The sequence below is a fragment of the Setaria viridis genome, chromosome 9, assembly GCF_005286985.2.
Source record: "Setaria viridis chromosome 9, Setaria_viridis_v4.0, whole genome shotgun sequence".
NCBI classification, from domain to species: Eukaryota; Viridiplantae; Streptophyta; class Magnoliopsida; order Poales; family Poaceae; genus Setaria; species Setaria viridis.
Genome location: NC_048271.2, coordinates 43,247,425 through 43,269,835, shown reverse-complemented (window position 1 = coordinate 43,269,835; position 22,411 = coordinate 43,247,425). Strand labels below are relative to the sequence as shown.

At 42.6% G+C, this 22,411-nt stretch overlaps 2 protein-coding genes across 2 annotated transcripts; one reads left to right on the top strand and one right to left on the bottom strand.

The window, feature by feature from the left end:
- Window positions 1-12,183: 12,183 nt before the first annotated feature.
- Window positions 12,184-19,556, top strand: LOC117838827 (calcium/calmodulin-dependent serine/threonine-protein kinase 1). The gene is made up of 11 exons (XM_034719001.2): window positions 12,184-13,260; window positions 15,302-15,432; window positions 16,610-16,651; window positions 16,734-16,842; window positions 17,056-17,134; window positions 17,214-17,510; window positions 17,603-17,715; window positions 18,410-18,517; window positions 18,590-18,652; window positions 18,741-18,908; window positions 18,983-19,556. The coding sequence occupies exons 1-11, from the start codon at window positions 12,742-12,744 to the stop codon at window positions 19,118-19,120; spliced, it is 1,767 nt and encodes a 588-aa protein (XP_034574892.1). The 5' UTR covers window positions 12,184-12,741; the 3' UTR covers window positions 19,121-19,556.
- Window positions 19,557-21,428: 1,872 nt separating this feature from the next.
- Window positions 21,429-22,145, bottom strand: LOC117838828 (agamous-like MADS-box protein AGL29). The gene has a single exon (XM_034719003.2). It carries the CDS (start codon window positions 22,143-22,145, stop codon window positions 21,429-21,431), a length of 717 nt encoding a protein of 238 aa, XP_034574894.2.
- Window positions 22,146-22,411: the final 266 nt, after the last annotated feature.

Here is a 22,411-nt window from a genome sequence, read left to right as displayed (position 1 = left end):
AGCTAAAAGAAGAGAATGAACTTATAATCACAAATATACGAAACAATTAATTATCGTACGATATATCAGAAACAGAATTCACTATCGAAGGCTACGTATCGATATGGGTCGAAAAGCCACCCCTCTACGTCGCCTACGCGGGCGACGGGAGGGGCGACTCTGCCTCCCGCCGCCGAGACTCCCGGTCAGGCCCTCCCCTGTCCGCAGCCGCCGCCAGCGTCCAGCGAGCGGCGGCGGTGGCCCGCGACGGTGCCGAAGCCCGTGGCCACGACACCCCTTCCCTCTCCTCCTTGAGGTCTCCTTCTTCCACTCCTCTCTTTCTCCCTTCATAAATTTCCATCTGCTCCTCCGTCTCAACTACATGCTTGCCTGGTACGAGCCTCCTCGTGGTTGGTAGATCCGGCATCATAGGGTATGGATCTGGCCTCCCATGGCTGGTCCGGTGCCATGAGACTCGGAGGAGCGTTTCGCCAGTACTGTTGGCGGGGCCGCCGATCTGTGTTGCTGACGACGCCATCTGACGAGCGTGCAGCGCCGTGGGTCTTCTAGCAGCGTGCTGTAGATGCTGCCGCGGGGGCCGTACGGTGATGGGTGGGCATGGCTTGGCTCCCCTTCACCGGATTCGGGTGTGAGGCCCAGATCCGGCCCCTCGGGGCTACACCGCCACAACATTCATGCCCCTCTGTGCGTGCTCGTCGTCTCCGGCTGGTTCTCCGCTTGGTTGGCATGGTGGTTGTGTGAATCAATCTACTCATCATTAAGGAAGGCCGAGGTGCGTCCATGGTGGCCATCCCTTTGTGTCTCATCTTGGTGATGAGCAATGTAGAGTTCCAGCAGAGACGGCACCTTGGTCACCGGGTATTATGGAATGAAAGTGTTGCGCTCGTTGTGCAGAGGTGCTTCTACACCTCGCACGTTCCGGTGACTTCGCAAAGTTTTGCTGCAGCCAAGGATCCTATCATGGTTGATGCGGTGGCAGCTCGTCGTCCATGTAAGTCCTCTACTATTGGAGCGTGCTATGACTTGTGGTGCTGGCGGCCTTGCAGCGAAAGCACCGCACCCGATGCATGGGGAGGTCACTGACCTTCGCACGGTCCGCCGTCCAAAACATCGTCTAAGTGGGTTTTGGTGAATTGAATGACAAAATGATTAGAGGACAAACTTGTTTGCTTAAGATTGTGAGCAGGATTTTATTCTCATATTTATGATGTGATATTATTTCATAAGTTGAATATGTATTATATGGCTCACAATAAAGAAAAGCAAGTGAGTATGTGATCCCGTGATGCAATTAGATGATCAATGACAAGCAAGGGTGAAGTAAAACTTGGGGATATATTTTATGATCTGATCTATAAGTCTCCAAATCATGTGATAGCTTGATTCACAAGTAAAGGGATCATTAAGAAAAGAATAGTGATATTCATAAATAGATATTGCAAGACTTCATGTGCATATGATAAAAAGACATGAGCGTATGTGTTACATATTGATCTTATTATTGGAAGTTTGCAATTTATGAGACATTCTTTATCAATCAAGAACAATCATTTGAAGAGGATTTCAAATGGAATTTCATTGTTGATGTCAAAAGCAAAGCTAAACTCAAAGTGGTAAGAATAGGTGAAGAAATCAAGCGAGATACTAGAGCGAGGGACTAAGCAAGCTTTAGTCAAGCGAAGGCTTAACTATGTGCGTTTTGCTACGGTAAAGTGGCTAGTATCCGGAAGGTTTCGAAGTATCATATCTAAACCTTACCAAGGAAAGCAATACAATGCATCTAATCTATTAGATTATGATTGATAAAATGGAGTGACTTAAGGATTCAAGCATATCTTATCATGAACAAGGGAAAATCTTAAGTCACTAAGTCAAGATGGATGTGCTCAATATGATAGCTATGTTGAGAGCCCTCAAATGACTATTGATCAAAGTATGGCATGGATGAAGACTTACAAGCTCAAGTGGATGATATAGTGTTTATATTTATTGTTTAGTATAGGTATGCCGTACTATCAAGAGGGATGCAACATTAGCTAATTGACAACACCAAAAGTACTCCTACTTGACCTATGTGAGATTGGCCTTAAGAAAACCCTTGAGTGAGCTAACTGCCCGGCTCAGTTAACAATAGTCGATTCAACCAGTGGGTGGACCGAGAGTGAGTGCTTGAGAGTTTTGGGGCTAACTTAGCCAAATCGGTCTGACTAGTTTAGCAGACTGGTCTGACTAGTCTGGGGGTTCAGGTAGCTAACGGCTAACTCAGCCAAACCGGTCTGACCGGTTTGGTGGACCAGTCTGACCGTTCTAAGGGCAACAGCTAGTTTTTCAAACTAGACTGGTCTAACCGGTCTAGCAATCGGTCTGAAGTTTGATCAACTCCAACAGCTAGTTTCTGGTTTGTGGGGTGTTTATACCCCTTGGGCCCCTCCTTGGTGGGCTACTGGTTACACACGCTCTTGACATCATCTAGTGACTAGAAAAACTCTCCCCAACCTCTCTTGTGAGACTTGAATGATTCTTGAGAAATCTTTGAGTTGGGTTGACAGAGTGATCTTGTGTGAGCATTAGTGAGCTAAAAAGAGCAATCCATAGCTTGAGCACTTGTGGTTTGCGTTGAGAAAGCATTTGAAGCATTTGTTACTCTTGGAGGTGTGCCTCCTAGACGGCTAGGCGTCGCCGGCTAGCTCCCAAGGTGTGGTGAGTAGCGGCAAGTTTGTGAGGGCTGCGATTTTGCCTCCGCAAGGAAAAAGATCATCTAGTGAAGACGAGGAAAGTGGTTGAAAGAGATCCGGCTTGTTGGAAGGGAGTTGAATAGACTCGTATTCCAATAGGCTCCTCGACGGAGATGTAGGATTCATTGTGGTGAATCTGAACTTCGGATAAACAAATCCTCGTGTCTTCATTTGGTTTGCTTCACTTGTTGATTTCTAGCAATTTACTTGTGCTTTCGCTTCGATCTACTTGGGTGTGCTTGTCTTGTGTGCATGGACTACTTTGCCCTATTGGAAATCATCTACAGAAGTCACTCTTCAAGTTTGGTTGGTGCTAAAAGTCAAGGATGGACTCGAGCAGCACTTGGTGTGCCACCCTGCCTGTACCGGTCTGACCGGTTTGACCTAGGCAGTGCTGCTGAGTGGGTTGAAGTTTTACAAATTGGTCAACTCGCCTATTCACCCCTCCTCTAAGCGACATCTCGGTCCTTTCAGCCTCATCTTACTTGGTTTATTGGGTTTATCCGTGGTTTGTTCGATGCCCGCTTCTGGCACCTCTGCTCCGTCGCCGCACTCCTTGTTGTTGGTGTCATCAAATCAAATGCTGGGTGTGTTTATAGTAGCCAACTCTCCCTCCTTTGAGGCTTCCTCCCTTTGAAGGGCGTTGGATGGTGGTAGGTGGAGGCCCGGATGTGCTTCTAAAGGTGCTACCATTAGCTCAAAGGGAGATTGGTGTGTCCAATGATATTGAGGTCTGCGTGCTCCCCTCATTCTTAGTCCCCTCTCTGTTGTAGTTGTCCCTTATTCCTTCGGGGCTTTCTCCCCCTGTTGGACGTTGAGGGCGGCAACAGAGTGCGCGTGCTATGAGGGGTGGTGGTGTAGAACTATGGTCTCCGTGGAGCTAGCAAGCATGTCGCTTGGTTGTAGTGCCTAAGGTGAATTGTGGCTTGCTCTTTGAGCTTTGCAAGTCTTAGTCTTTGTTATGTCTTGTGCTTTGTAATTCCGACATCTATGCCCCCTTGTAAAACTCGGCCGTGACCGTTCGGTCGCTGGCCTCTTTGAATGAAATGTTCAGGTGGGCGCATTCCGCCCCCATTTCTTCCTTAAAAAAATATATCAAAAACAGCCTATGATAGTGTATTCACCAAGGTAGTCGTATCCAAAAGTTCAAGCGACATGGTTTATTTGGAGTTTGTAATAAGATAAAGAATTGAGGGTAGCCTATAGGCAAAGAATGAAGAACAGTACTTGATTCTCTTCTGTCAGCAACTTTCCGATAGACGGTAAAAGTAGCATAGTTACATAGGCACATACACTAGTAGAAAAATGACCTTCCATCCTCAACAAAAATCTCGATCGTTTTTGGACCAGGGACTAAATAGGCTTTAGTCCTGGGTCTAAATTTCGTGATCCGTGGAGACCCCTTTAGTCCCGGTTAGTGTTACCAACCGAGAGTCACCTTTAGTCCCAGTTGTTAATCCTCCGAGCTTTAGTCGCGGTTGGTAACACCAACCGGGACTAAAGGGCCAACCGAGACTGAAGGGTCTCCCATGGGTGAATTCAAAAGAATAGCATCCCCTACTCAGTTGAATGTACTGTGTATGTGAGATGGTAAGGAAACTACGCGCGAGGTAAGAGGTTGCGGGTTCGAATTCCACGCACCGCGCACGCACATATTTCACATGAAAAATCACGTGACTTGTGACTTACGACGTGCACGTGTCTCCAACGGGTTGGTATTACCAACTGGGACTAAAGGTTTGTCTTAAAGACCTGGGACTAAAGATGGAAACCTTTAATCCCGAATAATTAGTCCCAGTTGGATTTTCGAGACCTATGTCTCTCCGGAGACTAATACTCAGTTTTTTACCGGTGACAGCTCAAATGTTGGTGGAACTCAACTAATCTTTCGTGCCGGATGGAAAACATAAAAACAAATAAAATGAACAATTACATGCATGGAACAATCTATAGCTACCTCTCTAAGAAAGAACCTTGAAAGTTGAAAGCGAGAGGACCAGAAGAAAGGTTGAAGAGGAAGAACTCGAGTGAAGCAGCTCGCCAGCACCCCCTATCTCCTGTTGTGAAGTGGATTAGGCCCTGTGATGACCTCCCTCTTGTCCTCCTCACGGAGCGCCCCTCCACCTTCCTTGGCGACCACTGGCTCCTTCAATCCCTTCGCAAAGATCGCCTCGCCATGACGACCCATCAACAATCTTCTACCTCGAAGCAGCCCTCCGCACTGATGGAAACAGCAGGAAGAGGAACAGCTTACACTCTGAAACTGCATCAGGAGCAGCAGGGATGCGAGGAGGACTAGAGGGATGAGCTTGAGCTCCTTGCCGCTATACAGCGTCATCTTCTGTCTGGATCTCTTTAACTAGCTAGGAGTGCATGCATGAACTGCGAGCTGATGATCACTCAGCTCTGGCTAAGCTAGCTAGTAATTGGTTCAGTCAGACAGACGGTCGAGCTCTTGCTGGTGCAGGAGTGGATTAGGTGCGCTGAAACCCTGGAAGAGGAGACAATAGCTGAGCTGTCATTGTTCGTTTGCCATCGATCGGGTTCTGCCGCCCGGTCTCATTGGAGACTGCGAAATTTTTGTGCGCGTTTGGTCAAGGCATTTACTGCAAGTCAAAGCACGCAATTAACTGCCATTGATCCTGGTGAGTGGAGTACTAAATAATCGAGGGCTCAGCCTAGTATGGTCGTCAGACAGCTCACAAGTCCAGTGTTAGAAGCTTCCTCGCTCAGTAGTGTGTCTGTCTTGGCTTGCACAGGAAGAATAGCACAAAGCAGAGTGGCCGTGGTTAAAGTAAGTTGAACTCGGCTACTTCTGAACTCAGGTCCTGTTTAGTTCCTCTTTAGCACTATGCAAAAAGAAAATTCTCCGTTACATCAAACTTGCGATACATGTATGGAGTACTGAATGTAGACGAAATCAAAAACTAATTGCACAGTTTTGTTGTACTTTGCGAGACGAATCTTTTGAGCCTAATTAGTCAATATTTGGACAATAATTCACAAATACAAACAAAATGCTACAGTTGCGCTACAGTATTTTTGGTTGTCCAAAGTTGGGCAACGAAGTCATCTGACTTTTTTTTTCAGACAGTTGATCTGAGCGCCGGCTAGGACATTTGCAGCCCATACTGCACTGGACTCTGACGAGCTTTTGGGGTTCTCATGTCTTGTGGTCTCCCTTAGTCTCAGGACCATCTTCGACTTTGCCATGCAAGCTTGCATTGAGAATCCTTCCGCGTGCGTTGTCAGGACCATATACATCTCGCTAGCTCGCTGACTACTCTGACACTTAGCTGCTGTTAGTACACGATATGCATGCATGGCGTGGCGTCGGTTGCGCACTGTGTGATTCGCTGTCGGCAGGGTGAAGGTGTCCCCCTGGATACGCGGCAACGTGCTGAGAGCCTGAGACTGACTGTCGTGGCGCTTAATCAACTGCTTATCACTACTGGATCAAGCGGTAGCAGTGACACATTCTCATTTCCGGCCACTAGCAGTGACACAAATTCAGCGAGTCCACAAGCGCAGGTTCAGAATGGATGGTCTTGCTTCAGATGGAACTGGCCACTGCAGAGTCTCCGGCATCCCCTTGCCAGAATTTCTTTTAGCTCTTCACGCAGCCACCTGTTGAATTGACTTGGGTGTTCATGGGCCCATCGATCGATCCATAAGCTTCCCTTGCTGCAGTGCTGTGTTCATCAGATCACTTGGTTTAGCTAGCTAGCATCGTGTACTGTTGGCCTGAAGTTAAGCTAGCAGTCGGGGCACAACTCGTTCACGAATCATGAGATGATGTACTACTGTGAGAACTGCTGGACATCATGTATAATGCATTTAGCATGCATCTGCCTTATTTCCTTCCATTATTTATCGCAATTAATCGACGTGCAACGCGTTCGCTTTCTTCTTGATTATTGGCGGATCCCGGCCTCTAACCAACCGTGCAGGCGTGCAGTGCCAGCCTAGCCATTCATTCCTCTTCCTCACCCTCAATGGACCAAGAAAATGATCGACCAGAGCCACGTACACATCCGCACAGACCATGGCTAGCGGATTGCAGAGGCAAGCCAAATTTCCATACACTTCTGCTCTAGTCCAGGCCCAGCTAGCTACGATTATGGTTGTCATTTGTCAACTGAAGCTGTTCGATCGTGCAGGCTAATGCTTTGGTGGTTAACTTGCAATGGCGACCTTCTCCCGAAAGAAAGCATATAAGGTCATCTCGCAATCGCATAAAAGTAGCACACATTCTTCCTGGACCAACATGCATGTTGCCCCATGTTCCACCAACTTTATTCTAACCAATACATTCCTTCCCTCCCCAACTACTTAATCAGGTTTTGAATCATTTTTGTCTGGTTGCTTCAATTATTCCGCTCAATGATTTTTGTACTGATATACTGATCATATGACTAATTCCATGGCGGAGGTACGGACGCTTCAATGGTTGTTGGAAGTTGGAAGTGGGAATGCGAAAAACTGGCCTGGTCTTTTATTTCTAAAGAAAATGCTGCTATGTAAGCGTCTAAGCGAGTCCTCAATTCATCAGAATTTTCCTAGGTTGTGCCCAAATCAAGGTCATCATCTGAGATAATTCTGCATGTATCACAGAAAATTATAAAATTTTCAATCTCTTTGCAAGACTCCTGGGGTATCACACAATATGCATGTGCCCATTAGCAATAGCCAAAATCCTAAAAAGAGCTGCTGGCAATTGCCTGAGAACAGAACGCTTATTACTAGCCAAATCAAATTAGTTGTATTACCTTAGACAACGTGTAATGGCCAATAAGAAATGACATGTTTTTTATGTAAGATAGTGTAAGAATTATATTTGCGCTCGGGCACAAGTTTCAGTTTCCTACCAAAAGAGTGAGACTGTTTCTAGAGAACTACTACTTGGCAAATGGGAACTGCAAGGTGACCAGCTTATCTGCAAAGAACAAATGTAAAGATCTTAATCTTAAGATAAGTAATGACAACTGCAAACTGATCAAGTATACCAACTTTTCCTTATTTATTCCTTTAATTCGTACTACCTCGATTGTAACCCCTATTATTTTCTTCGGCAATTCCCAAGTTGGACTCAAAAAGGGCAATCGAGTGATCGGAGTTGTTTAAGTACAGATATGATGATGACAGAGTCATTGATCAAGTCTATAAGTACAGAACTGATGATGAAAGAATGATTCTTCTTCTATGTATGTCCTTGTCATTCTCTAATCCACTCCTGAATCCCTGATCATCAAAGTGGTCAGGTTGCGGTGATTTCGTAACCTTTTGCTTGGCTGATCTGAGATTTGGTGGACCGTGTGAATGTTAGGCTGGCCATGATGCTCTGGGGTCAATAACAAAACACTAACCTTTCCCTTGTTTCAGAAACCCGAGAAAATTCTGTGAATTTCCATGTGCTTTTATCTGCTTTCTTGTAGAAATCTGCCATCTTTCTTTACATTGTTTATACATGGAGAGGAAACGTATCCCAGTGAAGGAGCACGCTAAAGGAAAACTAGCTAGATGGTCAATAACCGACACTAAATTTTTACTTGTTTCAGCAACCGGAGAAAATTCAATGGATTTTTCATGTGCTTCATTAGTTTTCTTATGAGAAAATATAACCATTATTAGACTGCCTCATTTTGTATGTATAAACAGAAAAAGGTTACAACAAAGGTGCATGGTAAAAATGTTTTATTTTTTTTTTCACAAATCACAATTTAGACAAAGACATTTATATACATGCACGAACACTCACCCCCTTTGAATACAAACACAAATCCTACCCCTGTGAGCGCTTCCGAGAGATTGAGTCGGCAGATCTTGAGATTAACAAAGTCGCACAGGAGCCTTGCTATCGATGATCACGTCGCCGCTAATGAACAACACCGTTAATTCATGGAATAATTCATAAAAATACAAGCGCTCGTGCTAAGTTAAGGAATTAAACCTGGGGGATAGATTGCACCTCAAGGAATCTAATCAGCTGAGCTAATATGCTTACCAAGTTTTTAGCTTCCGACAAAACTGGTTAATTATGATTATATTTGCAAGGTATTAATTACTTACCTTATCGTGAAAAAGGATACCATTATACTATATATGCATGCTTGCATCATACAACTACTTTTGATCAAGACTAATTGTAGTTAAAATAACTGAACATATACACATATGATGGATGTGTACGTGTAACCTGAACTTATAGCAGATGGCCTAGATCGCACATCAAAGAAATAATGATACTGACAACCAACCTGTATTATGTGAGTTTTGGAGAAAGTGACAACAGAATTATTGGACATTTTGGTTCCAAATCAACTATCTTTTGAGGTGAATCCCATTTCATGCTTCGAGGCCAAATTAAGAAAATACTCTCTGCATCAGCAGAAATATATAATTTGGGGTTTCCTTTGCCCAAATTCTAGCTGGTCACAAGTATAAATATCTTTTTCCTTCAGGACGTCGATCAATTTTAATACAATTTACATTGTGCTAGTATTATTGGTTACTACGTCAAATATTATTGGTCGAGAATAAATGCAAGTCCCTTTTGTTTTGTTAGGGCAATTGGAGTTTATAGTTTCTTGGAGATTCCACTTGAGGCTCACCCTTGGAGACTCCACTAGTGATATCTTACCTGCACGTCACACATACTTCATCTATTTGCTGTGCATAGAACAATTTTAGGTAGCTAGTCTTTTTCCTGAGAACATGAGTAAATTTCCTGTTTGGTTTTCTTGTGAAGGAAAGTGTGAACACGATTGGTTGGACGATACGTCTTATGCTGCACAAATCAGCTTAATATTTGCATGTTTCAATGTTGGGATTGGTACCTCACGCACAATTAATATTTTAGTAGGGTCCTAGATGTTGATGTGTTTATATAGATGGAGATGGCCATGCACATTACTCCTGTCCTTATGAAAACAAAATGTTGGGTCTCGAATAATTGTCTGATAGAAGAGGTAAATGCAAGAAGCTGATGCTTGTGTACATCATCGTTCTAGGATAGTCTGCAAAAGGACTAAAAAATTTATAGGAACAACCACATAGAAGGATGCCACAACTTACAACACAATATATGTTGGTCATAGAAGTAGGCTAACACATAGATCCAACCTTTACTTCATTCGTTGATAAAATTGTCAATACACATATTTATATGGAGATTATACATATTTTTCTCGTTATAAGATTTAGTCCAACCATATTCACTACACCACCTCCCCAGCCGCCTCTCGTTTGTGCCATTTTCTATCACGTCACCACCAGCTCGGTGTGGGAGGACCATTACCACGTCTTATTCATCCTCTCTCAATATGGGCAATCCTCCCACATGCACTTCCCCTTCCACCCACCAAAGGACGGTGATGTGCCATTGACCGTCGCATTATCTTGCAACTCACCGGTCACCGCCATAACAAATTATTCTTCCCTACACTCCTCGGTGTGTGCTGGACGATATCACAAAGTCATATAAATGTCCACAGGAAGTATATATAGGAGGCGCATTCGAATGCTTGGTTGGGCCGTTGCACTCAATTTTTCGGTCAATTGGATCAAGAGCTTACAATCCATGCCCTCCTTTCTTTGCCCTCTATCAACACGTACGTGATCTCTTCTCTCTCTTATCAACTAGCCTCCTCCGATCCTCTGTAGCAGCTCTTGGCATTGGATGTGCTACTACCACCCTCCCGGCACACTAACCTGTTAGAATGAGTTGTTCATGTCTTGACCTTCCTCATTGATTTCCTTAGCCTCCTCGCCCACCAATCACGCACCTTGGGTTAGTGTGGATTAGCATAGATTAGAAGAATCCTCAATGGAGCCCAAATCCACCAACCTTACACCCTATAGGTACTTGCCAAAGAAACTCTGCTGAAGGCGAACAAGACACAAGGCCTCGATGGAGTCACGGAAGCCTATTTAGCATGCATAAGATAATAGTTACAATAATTTATGAAAGAAACAAGATAATAATCGAAAATATAAACCTATATCCAATCCCGCTTTGACCTGACCATCCACACGTCACTCATTAATGTGTGTGTTTATGTTTTTCTATTTTCCCGTCCTTTTTCCCACTCATCCTACTACTTTTTTCTGACCGAATCTCATCCTACTACTTTATTCCTATCTTGGAAAAAAAATAAATCTATTGTCCTTTAGTTGTCTCTAGTACCCCCTATTTTCTTGTTTTTTAGATTTTAGAAGTTCTCTAGAAAAAAATTAAAGATGTTTGTATAAACATATTCAATGAAGTTTTTTCCATAAAACCTATTCGAAAAGGTTTTTAGAAAATTGATTTGAAAAACTTTTTGTAGAAAATTTGGTTGAAGAAGTTTTTTGGAAACTTATTTGAAGAAGTACAAAATGGTTTTTGTAGAAAACAGGTTTGCAAAAGTTCTCCTAAAGAGTTTTCGGTAAAACCTCGCTTAGGTTTCCGGAAATGTTTTGAAAAGCTTTCCAACAATAGGATGTTAAAAAAAGTCACTAAAAATAAAAATGAAGTTCTTTTATTGCTTCTCGGTTAGAGGTTTTCTAGTCCATTTTATTGAGATCTTACAATCCATGCCTTCTTTCTCCGGTCGTTATCCACCTATCCTCTTCTCTTTCTTGTCAGCTATATATATGTCCGGTTACACTTGCATCTACCCTAGTATTCTCCTCCTATATCTCGCTCCTGACGCTGAATATACTACCATCGCCCTTCCACCACACTAACATACATGTTTGAATTAGTTGTCCTTGTTATGACCTTTCTCACTGGCTAACATCATTGTCTCGCGCTACCGCCTCCATGATCAGGTTATCCTTCCTTACTGGGTTACCCACTAAATATTTTAAGTTCTCTTGAAAAGTTTTCATGAAAACCTCTCTTGAAAAAAATCTCCCTTTTTGGAAAAATTTCAATTGGAAGGTTATTTGGAAATGTTTTTTGAAACTATACTGTTGTGGAGGGAAAAAGTCAATAAAATCAGGAGGTATTTTTTTGTCGCGTCCTAGTTAGAAATTGTGTTGAACGGATTAGTAGGACCTTGATGTGTAGATTTGTGCAATAATCCAATAATTGAAAACCTTTAACTGAGATAAAATATTGATTTTTACCTGAAATAATACATTATACCCATTCTAATACACTCAACTAGTTTTGGTTCTCATGGCCGCCTACACGACAGCCTGCCTAGTACCAACACAAAATATGATCCGTACAAAATGTATACAAACTTTAAAGAAGACCATGAACGAGTTAATTTATTTCAATTATATTCTATTTCACCTTGGGCGAGAACGCGCTTTGGCAACAGAAACTGTCAAATTCCACGACCAGTGTCAGGTCAAGGAGCAGTCTCCACCTTCCTTCTGCACTGCAGGTACAGTACAGCCGGAGTCTTCAAATGGAAAATAGAAAAAAAAAAACTTCGAAAGAGGAGGAAAAAGATACGGAGCGAGAAGGAGAGCGCAACGGAAAGCAACCCAAGCCTCTCCTTTTCCGCCACTTCCCCCCATTCCACAGAGGACTCACGCGCCCTTCAATCGTTCGCCCTGTTTCTTCCTCCCCTCGCCTTCCTCCGATCCAGGCCCCGTCTGTCGTCTTCGCCCGCCCCCAAAGCTCCAACCTTTCCCTCGTTTTTGCTTGGCGTCTACGGCCTGGTCCGTCCAGGAAAACAACGGATTTTGTTTTCGTTGCGTTGTTTGCTGCTGTGCTGTTGCCGCGGTATTTGTCCGCTCCTCGGAGTTCAGTTCGTCTTCTCCATTTCTTGAAGCGCCCCCTCAGTGAGCTGCGTTATTCGCTTTGGATTCCGCAGCTTGGTTTGGAAGCCTCGGTTCTTGGTTTGGGAAGGATCCCCCTTTCAAGGAGAGGAATTTGGTGTGGGTTGATGGTATCCTGAGAGGAGTCCGCGATGCAATGATGGGTTCTTGAAGCCGAGGTGAATCTTTGACCAGCCCAATCTCCCGAATTTTGAGCTGACGTCGCTCGGTTCTTGATCCGCCGGGCGCCATGGGCCTCTGCTACGGCAAGTCGGCGGGGGTCCAGGAGCCTGCGGCGGAGGAAGAAACCCAAGTAGCCGCCGGCGCGGCACCTCCAGCGGTGGCCCGCGATGATGGAGCCGCGTCGCCGGCGAAGGCGCCCCCGACGCCCAAGCAGCCCAAGTTCTCCTTCTACCTGCCGAGCCCGCTCCCAACCTCCAGCTACAAGGGCTCGCCGGCCAACTCCAGCGTCGCGTCCACGCCGGCGCGCAAGCGCCCGTTCCCGCCGCCATCGCCCGCCAAGCACATCCGCGCGCTCCTGGCGCGCCGGCACGGCTCGGTCAAGCCCAACGAGGCGTCCATCCCCGAGGGCGCCGAGCCGGACCTGGGGCTGGACAAGAGCTTCGGATACTCCAAGCACTTCGCGGCCAAGTACGACCTCGGCCGGGAGGTGGGGCGCGGCCACTTCGGCTACACCTGCGCCGCCAAGGCCAAGAAGGGCGAGCTCAAGGGCGAGGACGTCGCCGTCAAGGTCATTCCCAAGGCCAAGGTGCTAGAGCATATCCTCTTTCCCTGGGGTGATTTCTTCTGTTCTGTTCCTCATTTGTTTTCACTGCCTAGTTTTGTTTGCTCGATTGGATCGTCCATGGCTGTTTGCATTCTTTAATAAATCGCCTACAGAGTAATGCTACTCCGCAGTTTGGGCTTAAAGCCCATTCTTTCTGTATTCACCTGAGTTCACCTTGCTCATGTGGTAATAGACTTTCAGATGACATGCCTGTGACTTATTCAAACTTCATTGCTTCATATTGCACTACTAGGAGAAGATAGGAACTATGTATGTAAATATGAAATAGATGTACACTGTACTTCCAGGGGACTTCATTTGGCACTCTATACTTCAATTATCAGATTGTTAGACGTTAGTCGGTTGCTTGATTAGTATTAAAAGGACAGATTGAGGAGTCTGAATTTGATCTCTTGAGTGATTGGGGTGGTTCCTGGTGTTGGTTGTTAGTTGGGACAGGGACCATGATGCTCCAGCAAAGCTTGGTTCCTTCTCCAAAATGTTTGTTCAAAAGCTCTGTTAGTGACCTCCTCTGACTGGTTTTAGAGAGCTTGCTCATTAAATTGGTATCATGTTGTCATAATGGTATCTTTGGCTATTTGATTCTCCGCTCCCTGTTGGTGGTATCTTCTTATCTCAAAAACAATCATGGTCATTAAATTTCCATGAGTCAAAGGCAGCAAGGTGTATGGTGCTATGCAAGTCCAGTCTGTATTTGTTAAAAATTCAATACTGTCACGACCCAATTTTCATTCTGTTGAATTAGTCACATTTGACCCGTTCTGGGGTCTTTCAGTTCTGTTAGTGGAAGTTTCCTTTAATAAATGCTTATGTAGAGTTTTAAGGCTTCTGTCAGAGACACATGAATTATCAGTTCTTCATCTTGGTAACCACGCACATGCAATTGGTACTTTTAATCTGGTAAATTGATGGTGCCACTTTAGTGGTATTATTTGTGTTACCAATTAGGTGCAGTGGTACCGATATGGTGAATATGGTCACGTTTAAGGTGTTATTTCTATTAATTGTTGGATGAAGACAATAAAAAAAATGAATGTTAGCATTAGATGCAGTTAATTGGATGGCTAGGATCAAATTGTGTGATATTAGTTAGTTTATTGAAGGCTGGATTGGCCAACAGTTGACGGATGCTACTACTTTTTCATACATTTGTGTTTCACAGTTTCAGCAATGTTGATTTCCAAAGTAGAATCTCCAAACTGATATTAGTTAGTTTATTGAAGGCTGGATTGGCCAACAGTCGATGTATACTTCTACTTTTTCATACATTTGTGTTTCAGGAATGTTGGTTTCCGAAGTGGAATCTCCAAATTGTATTTTGGGTTTGCCCTGCCTCTGTTCCACCCACACACCCACACAAACGCACACAAAATTAAGTGAATTCAAGAAGACAGAGTATAACTTTATGGTTATGCATTATATTCAGTATGTTGGTGGTGCACTTTTCTCGATGATCAGTTTGTAATACGTAATATGTATCGGTAGCATGGAGCATCTTGTTTTTCGTGTACCTACTATTCATGTTTAGTGATTTGTCTCTGCTGTCATTTGATTGTATAGTTTTTAACCAGACCAGATTGTTGGTTGTTGAATTAGAATAATCATTTGTACTTGGAGGTCACTTGAATTTTCTGTTACTAGTGGTCATAGCTTCTGGGCAAAACAAAAAATAATACAATATAAAATATACTCACACAGTTGTTTGGGCCCTAATTGATTTGATATATTTTATGCATTGATCTTGTAACTTCAATGCACAGTTAGGATTTGATCTAAGGAGGGCTTAGAAATTGTCTTGCAACAGACTCCAACATCAACATGGACCCTCTTATATATCATGTTCACCATTTTATCTTTTTTTATGGTTGATTGCATGATCAATTTTGATTATACTGATATAATTGTAATAGCTTGTTAGTATATATTGTTAGTAAAATCCCACTTAAAATCCTAAGAACATGCTGTAGTCTCACTCTCACCCAATCTAACTACTTTTGCACAGATGACTACTGCTATTGCCATTGAAGATGTCAGAAGGGAAGTCAGAATATTGAGTTCTTTGACAGGCCACAGCAATCTAGTGCAGTTTTATGATGCTTTTGAGGATGAAGAAAATGTATATGTTGTTATGGAGTAAGTCCACACTTGTTTCATTTATAAGTAATTTTACTAACTTACTGAAACTTCTAATTAGGTTTATGCAGCATTATGTCAACGAAATAGGACAGGTCATCCAACCTTGTCGTATGCATTTTCAGAAAAGGCAAAACTTGATGTACTAATTCTTGTACAGATTAGCAAGACTAAAATGTAGTCCCTGGTTGTGGTTGCTGAGCAGCCTTGGTCCCCGGCAAACTTGATATGCAAGACACTCATTTTGCTTGGCTTTTGGCTACATCTTATCATTCCCTTATTATTCCTTTTTTAATGAAGATTAGGTGTCTATATATGATACTGGTATGTAAAAAGTAAGCAAGCAAATCAGATGAGTCATTGAAACATGCGTCACTTAGAATTTGAACTTTTCTAAATTCAGTCACCTTTCAATGCTCTTTGTATTTTTGTCAGATCTGGAAAGGAAATAAGCGTGATTGGTTTGGCTAACTCAAATGTAGGAAAAAGCTAGGAATATATACATTATAACCCGACTAGAAGGATATGTTACCTCATGAATCATTATTGCTATCAATATTTCCGATCTCATGCACATTCTGCTAGTGTGATCAGCATTTTTTAAGAAAAAAATAGCTCTCACTCTCAGGATATGATCTCATGAAACTAATTATTAATAGAGATGCTTTATTACCTATCCATGCATAGCTTACATTCCAAGCGTACCAACCATAGAGAATAAAACTAGCTTTCCTTTTGGGAAATAGTGTCTTAACATCGATGGAACCTGTGCGGTCCATATTGACTAGTCCCACACCTAGAGTTGGGACTGGCTCTAATAATGCCACTTTATTTGCTTTCCTTAGATGTTGATGCCAATTTTTTAATACATTCAGCCTCTTGTTGGCTGTTCACGTATTTGCATGGAGTTGAGACTGGATAAGAGTCACCCAATATGATAGGACTGTTTTGTTGGAACAGCCAGACTGGGATGATTTTTTTCCTTGTATGTGTCATAACTCATAACAATGTTAGTGCAAGAACAGATTTGGCCTTGACTTGTATCTTTAAGATCTGTAAACTTTTCTTCCAAAGTAGGTTACCAAGCAAGCCCTTTTGATATGTACAAATATGTTGTATGCATCTATAAAGGTGTTGCAATACCTGAATAACTCACTGGTATTTTTTCCTGATCCAGGTTATGCAAAGGAGGTGAACTGCTGGACAGGATTTTGGCTAGGTACTTACATGACATTTCATTTCTAAAACTGAACTCATTGACTCTACATGAATTCTGAGAATAGCTGACTACTGTTTTGCAGAGGTGGAAAATATTCTGAGGAAGATGCTAAGGTTGTTATTCACCAAATTCTAAGTGTTGCTTCATTTTGCCATCTTCAGGGTGTTGTTCATCGGGATCTGAAACCAGAGGTAAGATTGTTCGAGCAATTCACAACTAATGTTTAGTACCATGAAGCTCACTAGTTGTTGGTGGAACTGTGTGAACGACGGCATACTTCCTTTTAACATGCCCTTATCTCTGTTGTTTCTGTGGATCTTAGCTGAGTTAAGAGAAATGCTATAAAAACCTTGATATTTTATGCTGATGCTAATGCTAGTTTGCATTTTACTTCCATTTTTCAGAATTTTCTTTTCATGTCAAAGGATGAGAATTCTGCCTTGAAAGTCATAGACTTTGGTTTGTCTGACTTTGTTAAGCCAGGTTAGTCTAACAGTTTTTTCTTTGGATCATTGCTTATCATTATTTTCTATTAAAATACACGTGCCATCATATTATGCAGATGAAAGACTTAATGACATTGTTGGAAGTGCATATTATGTTGCTCCTGAAGTGCTCCATCGATCTTACGGCACTGAGGCAGATATGTGGAGCATCGGAGTAATTGCATATATTTTGCTTTGTGGAAGCCGCCCTTTCTGGGCACGAACTGAGTCTGGAATTTTTCGAGCTGTCCTAAAAGCAGACCCTAGTTTTGATGATACCCCATGGCCTACCCTTTCTGCTGAAGCAAAAGATTTTGTAAGAAGGCTACTCAATAAGGATTACCGCAAGAGGATGACTGCTGCACAAGCCCTCTGTAAGTAACATTCTTGTTTTGAGCTTGGTTTACCCTGTTTTTCAGCTTGCAGATGAGATTACACCACGTTTTGCATACCTTGACAATTACAGGCCATCCATGGATCCGTGGCACTCAGGAAGTTAAGATTAATTTAGACATGATTATCTACAGGCTCATGAGGGCTTACATAAGTTCATCTTCTCTACGGAGGTCTGCATTGAGGGTAATACTTCTATAGGTTGTTTGTACTGTTCTGCAAGTCATCTTTCTTGTCTGTAATTGAAGATATAATAGCTGAAGCCTCCATTTTCCAACATAAACGATGCCAATAATATGAAATAATCTCCATTTTTCAGAAAAAAAGTGTATTGTATTGGTAAATGATTCTAGCAAATGGTTGTTCTGTTTTTTTTTGGATTCCTGATCCTGTCATGTTTTTTCCTCATACAATATATGTACCTGCTCTGGAAATGAAAACACTGAATGCCTGTGGACATGATTAAAAAAAACTCAACCAGAGGGAGAGACGTCTCTCTGATTTGGTCTTAAAGAAGCTGGTACCAAGATTTGAACCTGGGCCGGCAACAGGAGAGGGGTTTCATTGACCCCTGGAATTCAATGCTCTAACCGTTACGCCGCAAGAATCTTTGGTGACTGTGGACATGATTGTAGTCGACTTATTATGTTTAGCTTAATGCATCATGTATTACTACACATATAACTATTCAGTACGTTCCTTGCCTGCCTTTCACCTAAAAAGTTATAATCAATGATCACAAATTCATCCTGTGGGTGTTCTATTTTTCCATTCTACGAACCCTTATTTTCTGTGACTTCATTTTTGCTAGGATTGTGAACGGAGGCCACTTCAAGAAACTGCCATGCGGATTTGCTAATGAGCTCTTTACGTTTTTCAGGCTCTTGCAAAGACACTGACGATAGATCAACTCTTCTACCTGAGAGAGCAGTTTACACTGTTAGGTCCAAACAAGAGTGGCCATATCTCCTTGCAAAATATGAAGACGGTTAGTTATTTTTCCTTATTCAATCCAATAAATCCATGATATGCAATTTCTAAATTTTCATGGAACTTCTAGGCCTTGATGAAGAATTCCTCAGGTGCAATGAATGATTCTAGGGTTGTTGACTTTGTTAACTCAGTGAGTCTTCTCTGTTGTTTCTTATGTTCTTTTCATACTTGTGTGGCATGAGTAAATGACCATATATTAATTGTACCCATTGTGCTAGATATGCAATATCCCATATGGAAAGTTTGATTTCGAGGAGTTCTCTGCTTCGGCTATTAGCGTTTATCAAATGGAAGGCCTAGAGACTTGGGAACAACATGCTCGGCAAGCGTATGAATTATTTGACAAGGAGGGCAACAGACCAATTGTGATCGAAGAACTTGTATCGGTATAGTTTGATCTTAAACATAGTTTCTGCATAGGAAATGAACTGTGACTTATGATGTGTCGTTCATCTTTCAGGAACTTGGACTTGGCCCTTCAGTTCCACTTCATATTGTTCTCCAAGATTGGATCAGACATCCCGATGGAAAACTCAGTTTCCTCGGATTCATAAAACTATTGCATGGAGTTTCTTCGCGCCCTATCCCTAAAGTCTGAGATAACCTCTTGCGCCAACCAAGGAGAAAAGTGACAACTAAGCTAATCTCTGCCCAGTGCATGGCATGTCTGGTTGTAGAAGTTGCATGAAACTAGTACAAAGGTTAACAGATGATATAGTAGTGTAAAGAGGTAAAGGCTCTCAGTAGGTCTATCTATATTGTCGCCGCCTCTCACATGGATCGACATTGCACTCAGGATGTTTAGAGGAATGTTAGAATGTATAGATTTGGTTTGGGGAAGAATGGAAGGGCTAAAAGATTTGAGGCTGATTTTGTGGGTGTCAACGTTGTGTGGTGCTGTGTGTCTCAGTAATGGGTTGAGAGGTAATGCCTTGCCTTGTGTTGTGCCGCTTCATGCCCTAATTTCGTATTCTAATTGCTGTAATCTCCATGTTATTTATATTTCTAACGAGAGGTAATGTTTAGCTTTGTAACTTTAGAGCCCTTCCCAATAGAAGGATCAGACAGATCCAATGATAGCTACTGGGACTCATTCAGGAGCAATTAACAAAGTCGAATTCTCCAGTGTGATTGGTAAGTGTCAGTTAGGCGCTCTAGATTTTCACCCCATGTTTTTTACATCAAAATTTGCATTTATATACTCGAGGGACATTGGCTGATACGTCGATGAATTTTAGATTCGCGAAAAGAACAGTCGTGTGCGAGGACATGGGTCCTGTTAGGTTTTCTTTGGGCTGTGGTTTACCAGTTCGTGCCATAATTGATTGGGTCATAAAGCCAATAGCCTGCATTTGGCGAAGGGAACCGTTGTTTAGGTAAAAATATTACGTATTCCAGCGAGGGCGTCCTCACTTCAGCCCACCTCAGCCCAACACTCTGGGCCGTTCGCTCGTAGCCCGCGCAGGCCGGCCTGCTCGCTGCCGACTCGCCGAGCGCGCGCGTTTCGAGGCCCTCCTGTAAAGTGTAAACTAGACTTTCCTCTCAATCCAGGCCCGCTGCTGGTTCCTGCTCCAACAACTAACTTTTAATTTTTTTTTAAAAAAAATTATTGTTGGCTTTCTAGTTTTGAAAAACCAACACAAAATTTAAAAAATATATTTAGCTTTCTGCGCACAGAAAGCTACGAAAAGCTGAGCTTTCCAGCTTTTTTATATAAAAGTCCCATCTTTCGGAAAGGTGCATAAAAAATTTGTTGTTATTTAAACTTCTAATTTTTCACTACGAGAATTAGAAAGTTCAAGCAAACAGACCTGAACATGTCAGGCCGCATCTGAACCCGAGCTACGCCGAAGCCGCCGGGCAAACAAATCACAATTCACACACGGATGCATCGCGGATGAAGACGTTATGACAGGTGGGTCCTGGGCATCCATAGGGGCAAAATAATCATTTTCATAGTGATTCTAGCAGCAATGTCCACGTGCATTAATGAAATAATGAGGGAATCGAGCGTAGCTTAACTGGACGTTCCTTGTGGTAGAATCTATTCATTCGGGTTTGAGATCTTGACTCAACACGAGTGCTTGTATTTTTCTAGATTTGTTTAGGATTTAACTAGTGTTATCTTTCAGTAGTAGGTGACGTGCCCGTCGACAGCGAGCCTTGTCGTGACTTCATCAATCTTGAGGGTTACTAGCCCACTCTCTCGCAGGTGCTTGTAAGGGTAGGATGACATACGTGTATTTACAAGGGTGAGTGTGTGCGTGCACTTGAGCGTTTGCGTCTGTAATGCGTTAAAAAAAGAACATCCTACAATAAAAGAAAATAGAGGATTTTTTGGCCAACCATGGGACCTTGTGTTCCTACTATCCAAATATATTCAAAAGTTTTAATCCCATGCAACAGGGACTAGATCAAATGATCAACTGATCGTTTATAGTGAATATAGGGGTATTAAATTTTTAAGAGTATCTAACAATAAGCATGGGTCTCCATGGCGCAGCTAAGACCTCAAAATTAGAGTATCCTGTAGTAAAATTTTTCCCACAAAGATGATTATTTTGCTAACTATGGGCCTTGCATTCCCACTACATGCAGAGTTACCTAGAAATCTAAACCATATGCTCGATGGAAAAGACCAGACGGTTTTGAATAGAGCAATATCATACGACATAACTCATTCTACGAAAAATAGTACTAACATGTACGGAGAAATCAAGCTTCATAAAGTAATTCCAATCGTAACATATCTCCTGGATGCATGTATCTTGACAGTATGTCCAAGATATACCTTGGAGACATACATCCAACATAAATAACACAAATTGCATGTTTTACATAACCAATGATCAATCTTGCACATATGACTGATCATTGTTATTCTTATGACATTCTACTTGCATCCATCACCCATCAAGTTGATTGCTGGGATAGTTCACCGAGGTACCAACGGCATGGACACTGCTAGTCGAGGGGCCATTGACATCAAGCCCATCAGCAGCTGTGTGGTTAGAATTCAGAGTCGTGGAAGAAATATGTGTATCAATTTGCATATCAAGCATGTACTTTGAAACCAAATCGATAAACGCAGGTGGATATGGTCGTGTTGGGTGCCTTTCTTCTTGCATCACCTGTTTGATCTTTTCCTTGACAATATCTTGTATTGCTACAAGCTTCTTGTGGAATTCTTGCAGGTCATCAAGCCCTGATGAGTAGACTTCCGTAGTCAACAGATCCATCACACGCGCATCAATATCTCGCTCAATAATTGTCTCATCTAATCTCTTCTTTCTCTTCTTCTCACCCTCAATCGATTGTTCCAACTCTGAGTACTCTAAAAGCTCATGTGTAGTGTTTGTCTCCTCGCTACTACCATCACAACTCTCACCACTTATAGCAGGGTCGATCAAGGTACGGAAGCGATTGTACACGGCCTTAAAAGAGGGGCTACCAAATGAGAAGGGCCTACCAGAAGGGGAGAAGACAACAATAGCGACCATGGCACCACAAAGAATGGAGAGCTCAGCAGCTTTCTTGAACATGCCCGCACGACGCTTGGAGAAGCACACCGAGCGTGCCTCCTCACTCTCGATTTTCTTCATCTCGATCTTTTGCCTACCCATCGATGTCTTACCCTTCACCATCCCTTAGTTTTGACTATTTTTAAGCTTGCGTAGTATGTAGATGGAGATGCAATCATGCTATGGAACAATGCAGGCGATTATATAACCACAGATAAGGAGATAGCAAAGGAAACTTTAGTTTGTATAGATGTGAATGACATTCTGTTGTTGTGTTCTCACTAGGTACCGCGTCAGCATACTTGAAATGAAATCATGAATGCTTTTTTTTTAATACATCAATAGTCAGATATTAGCATTGCAATGAT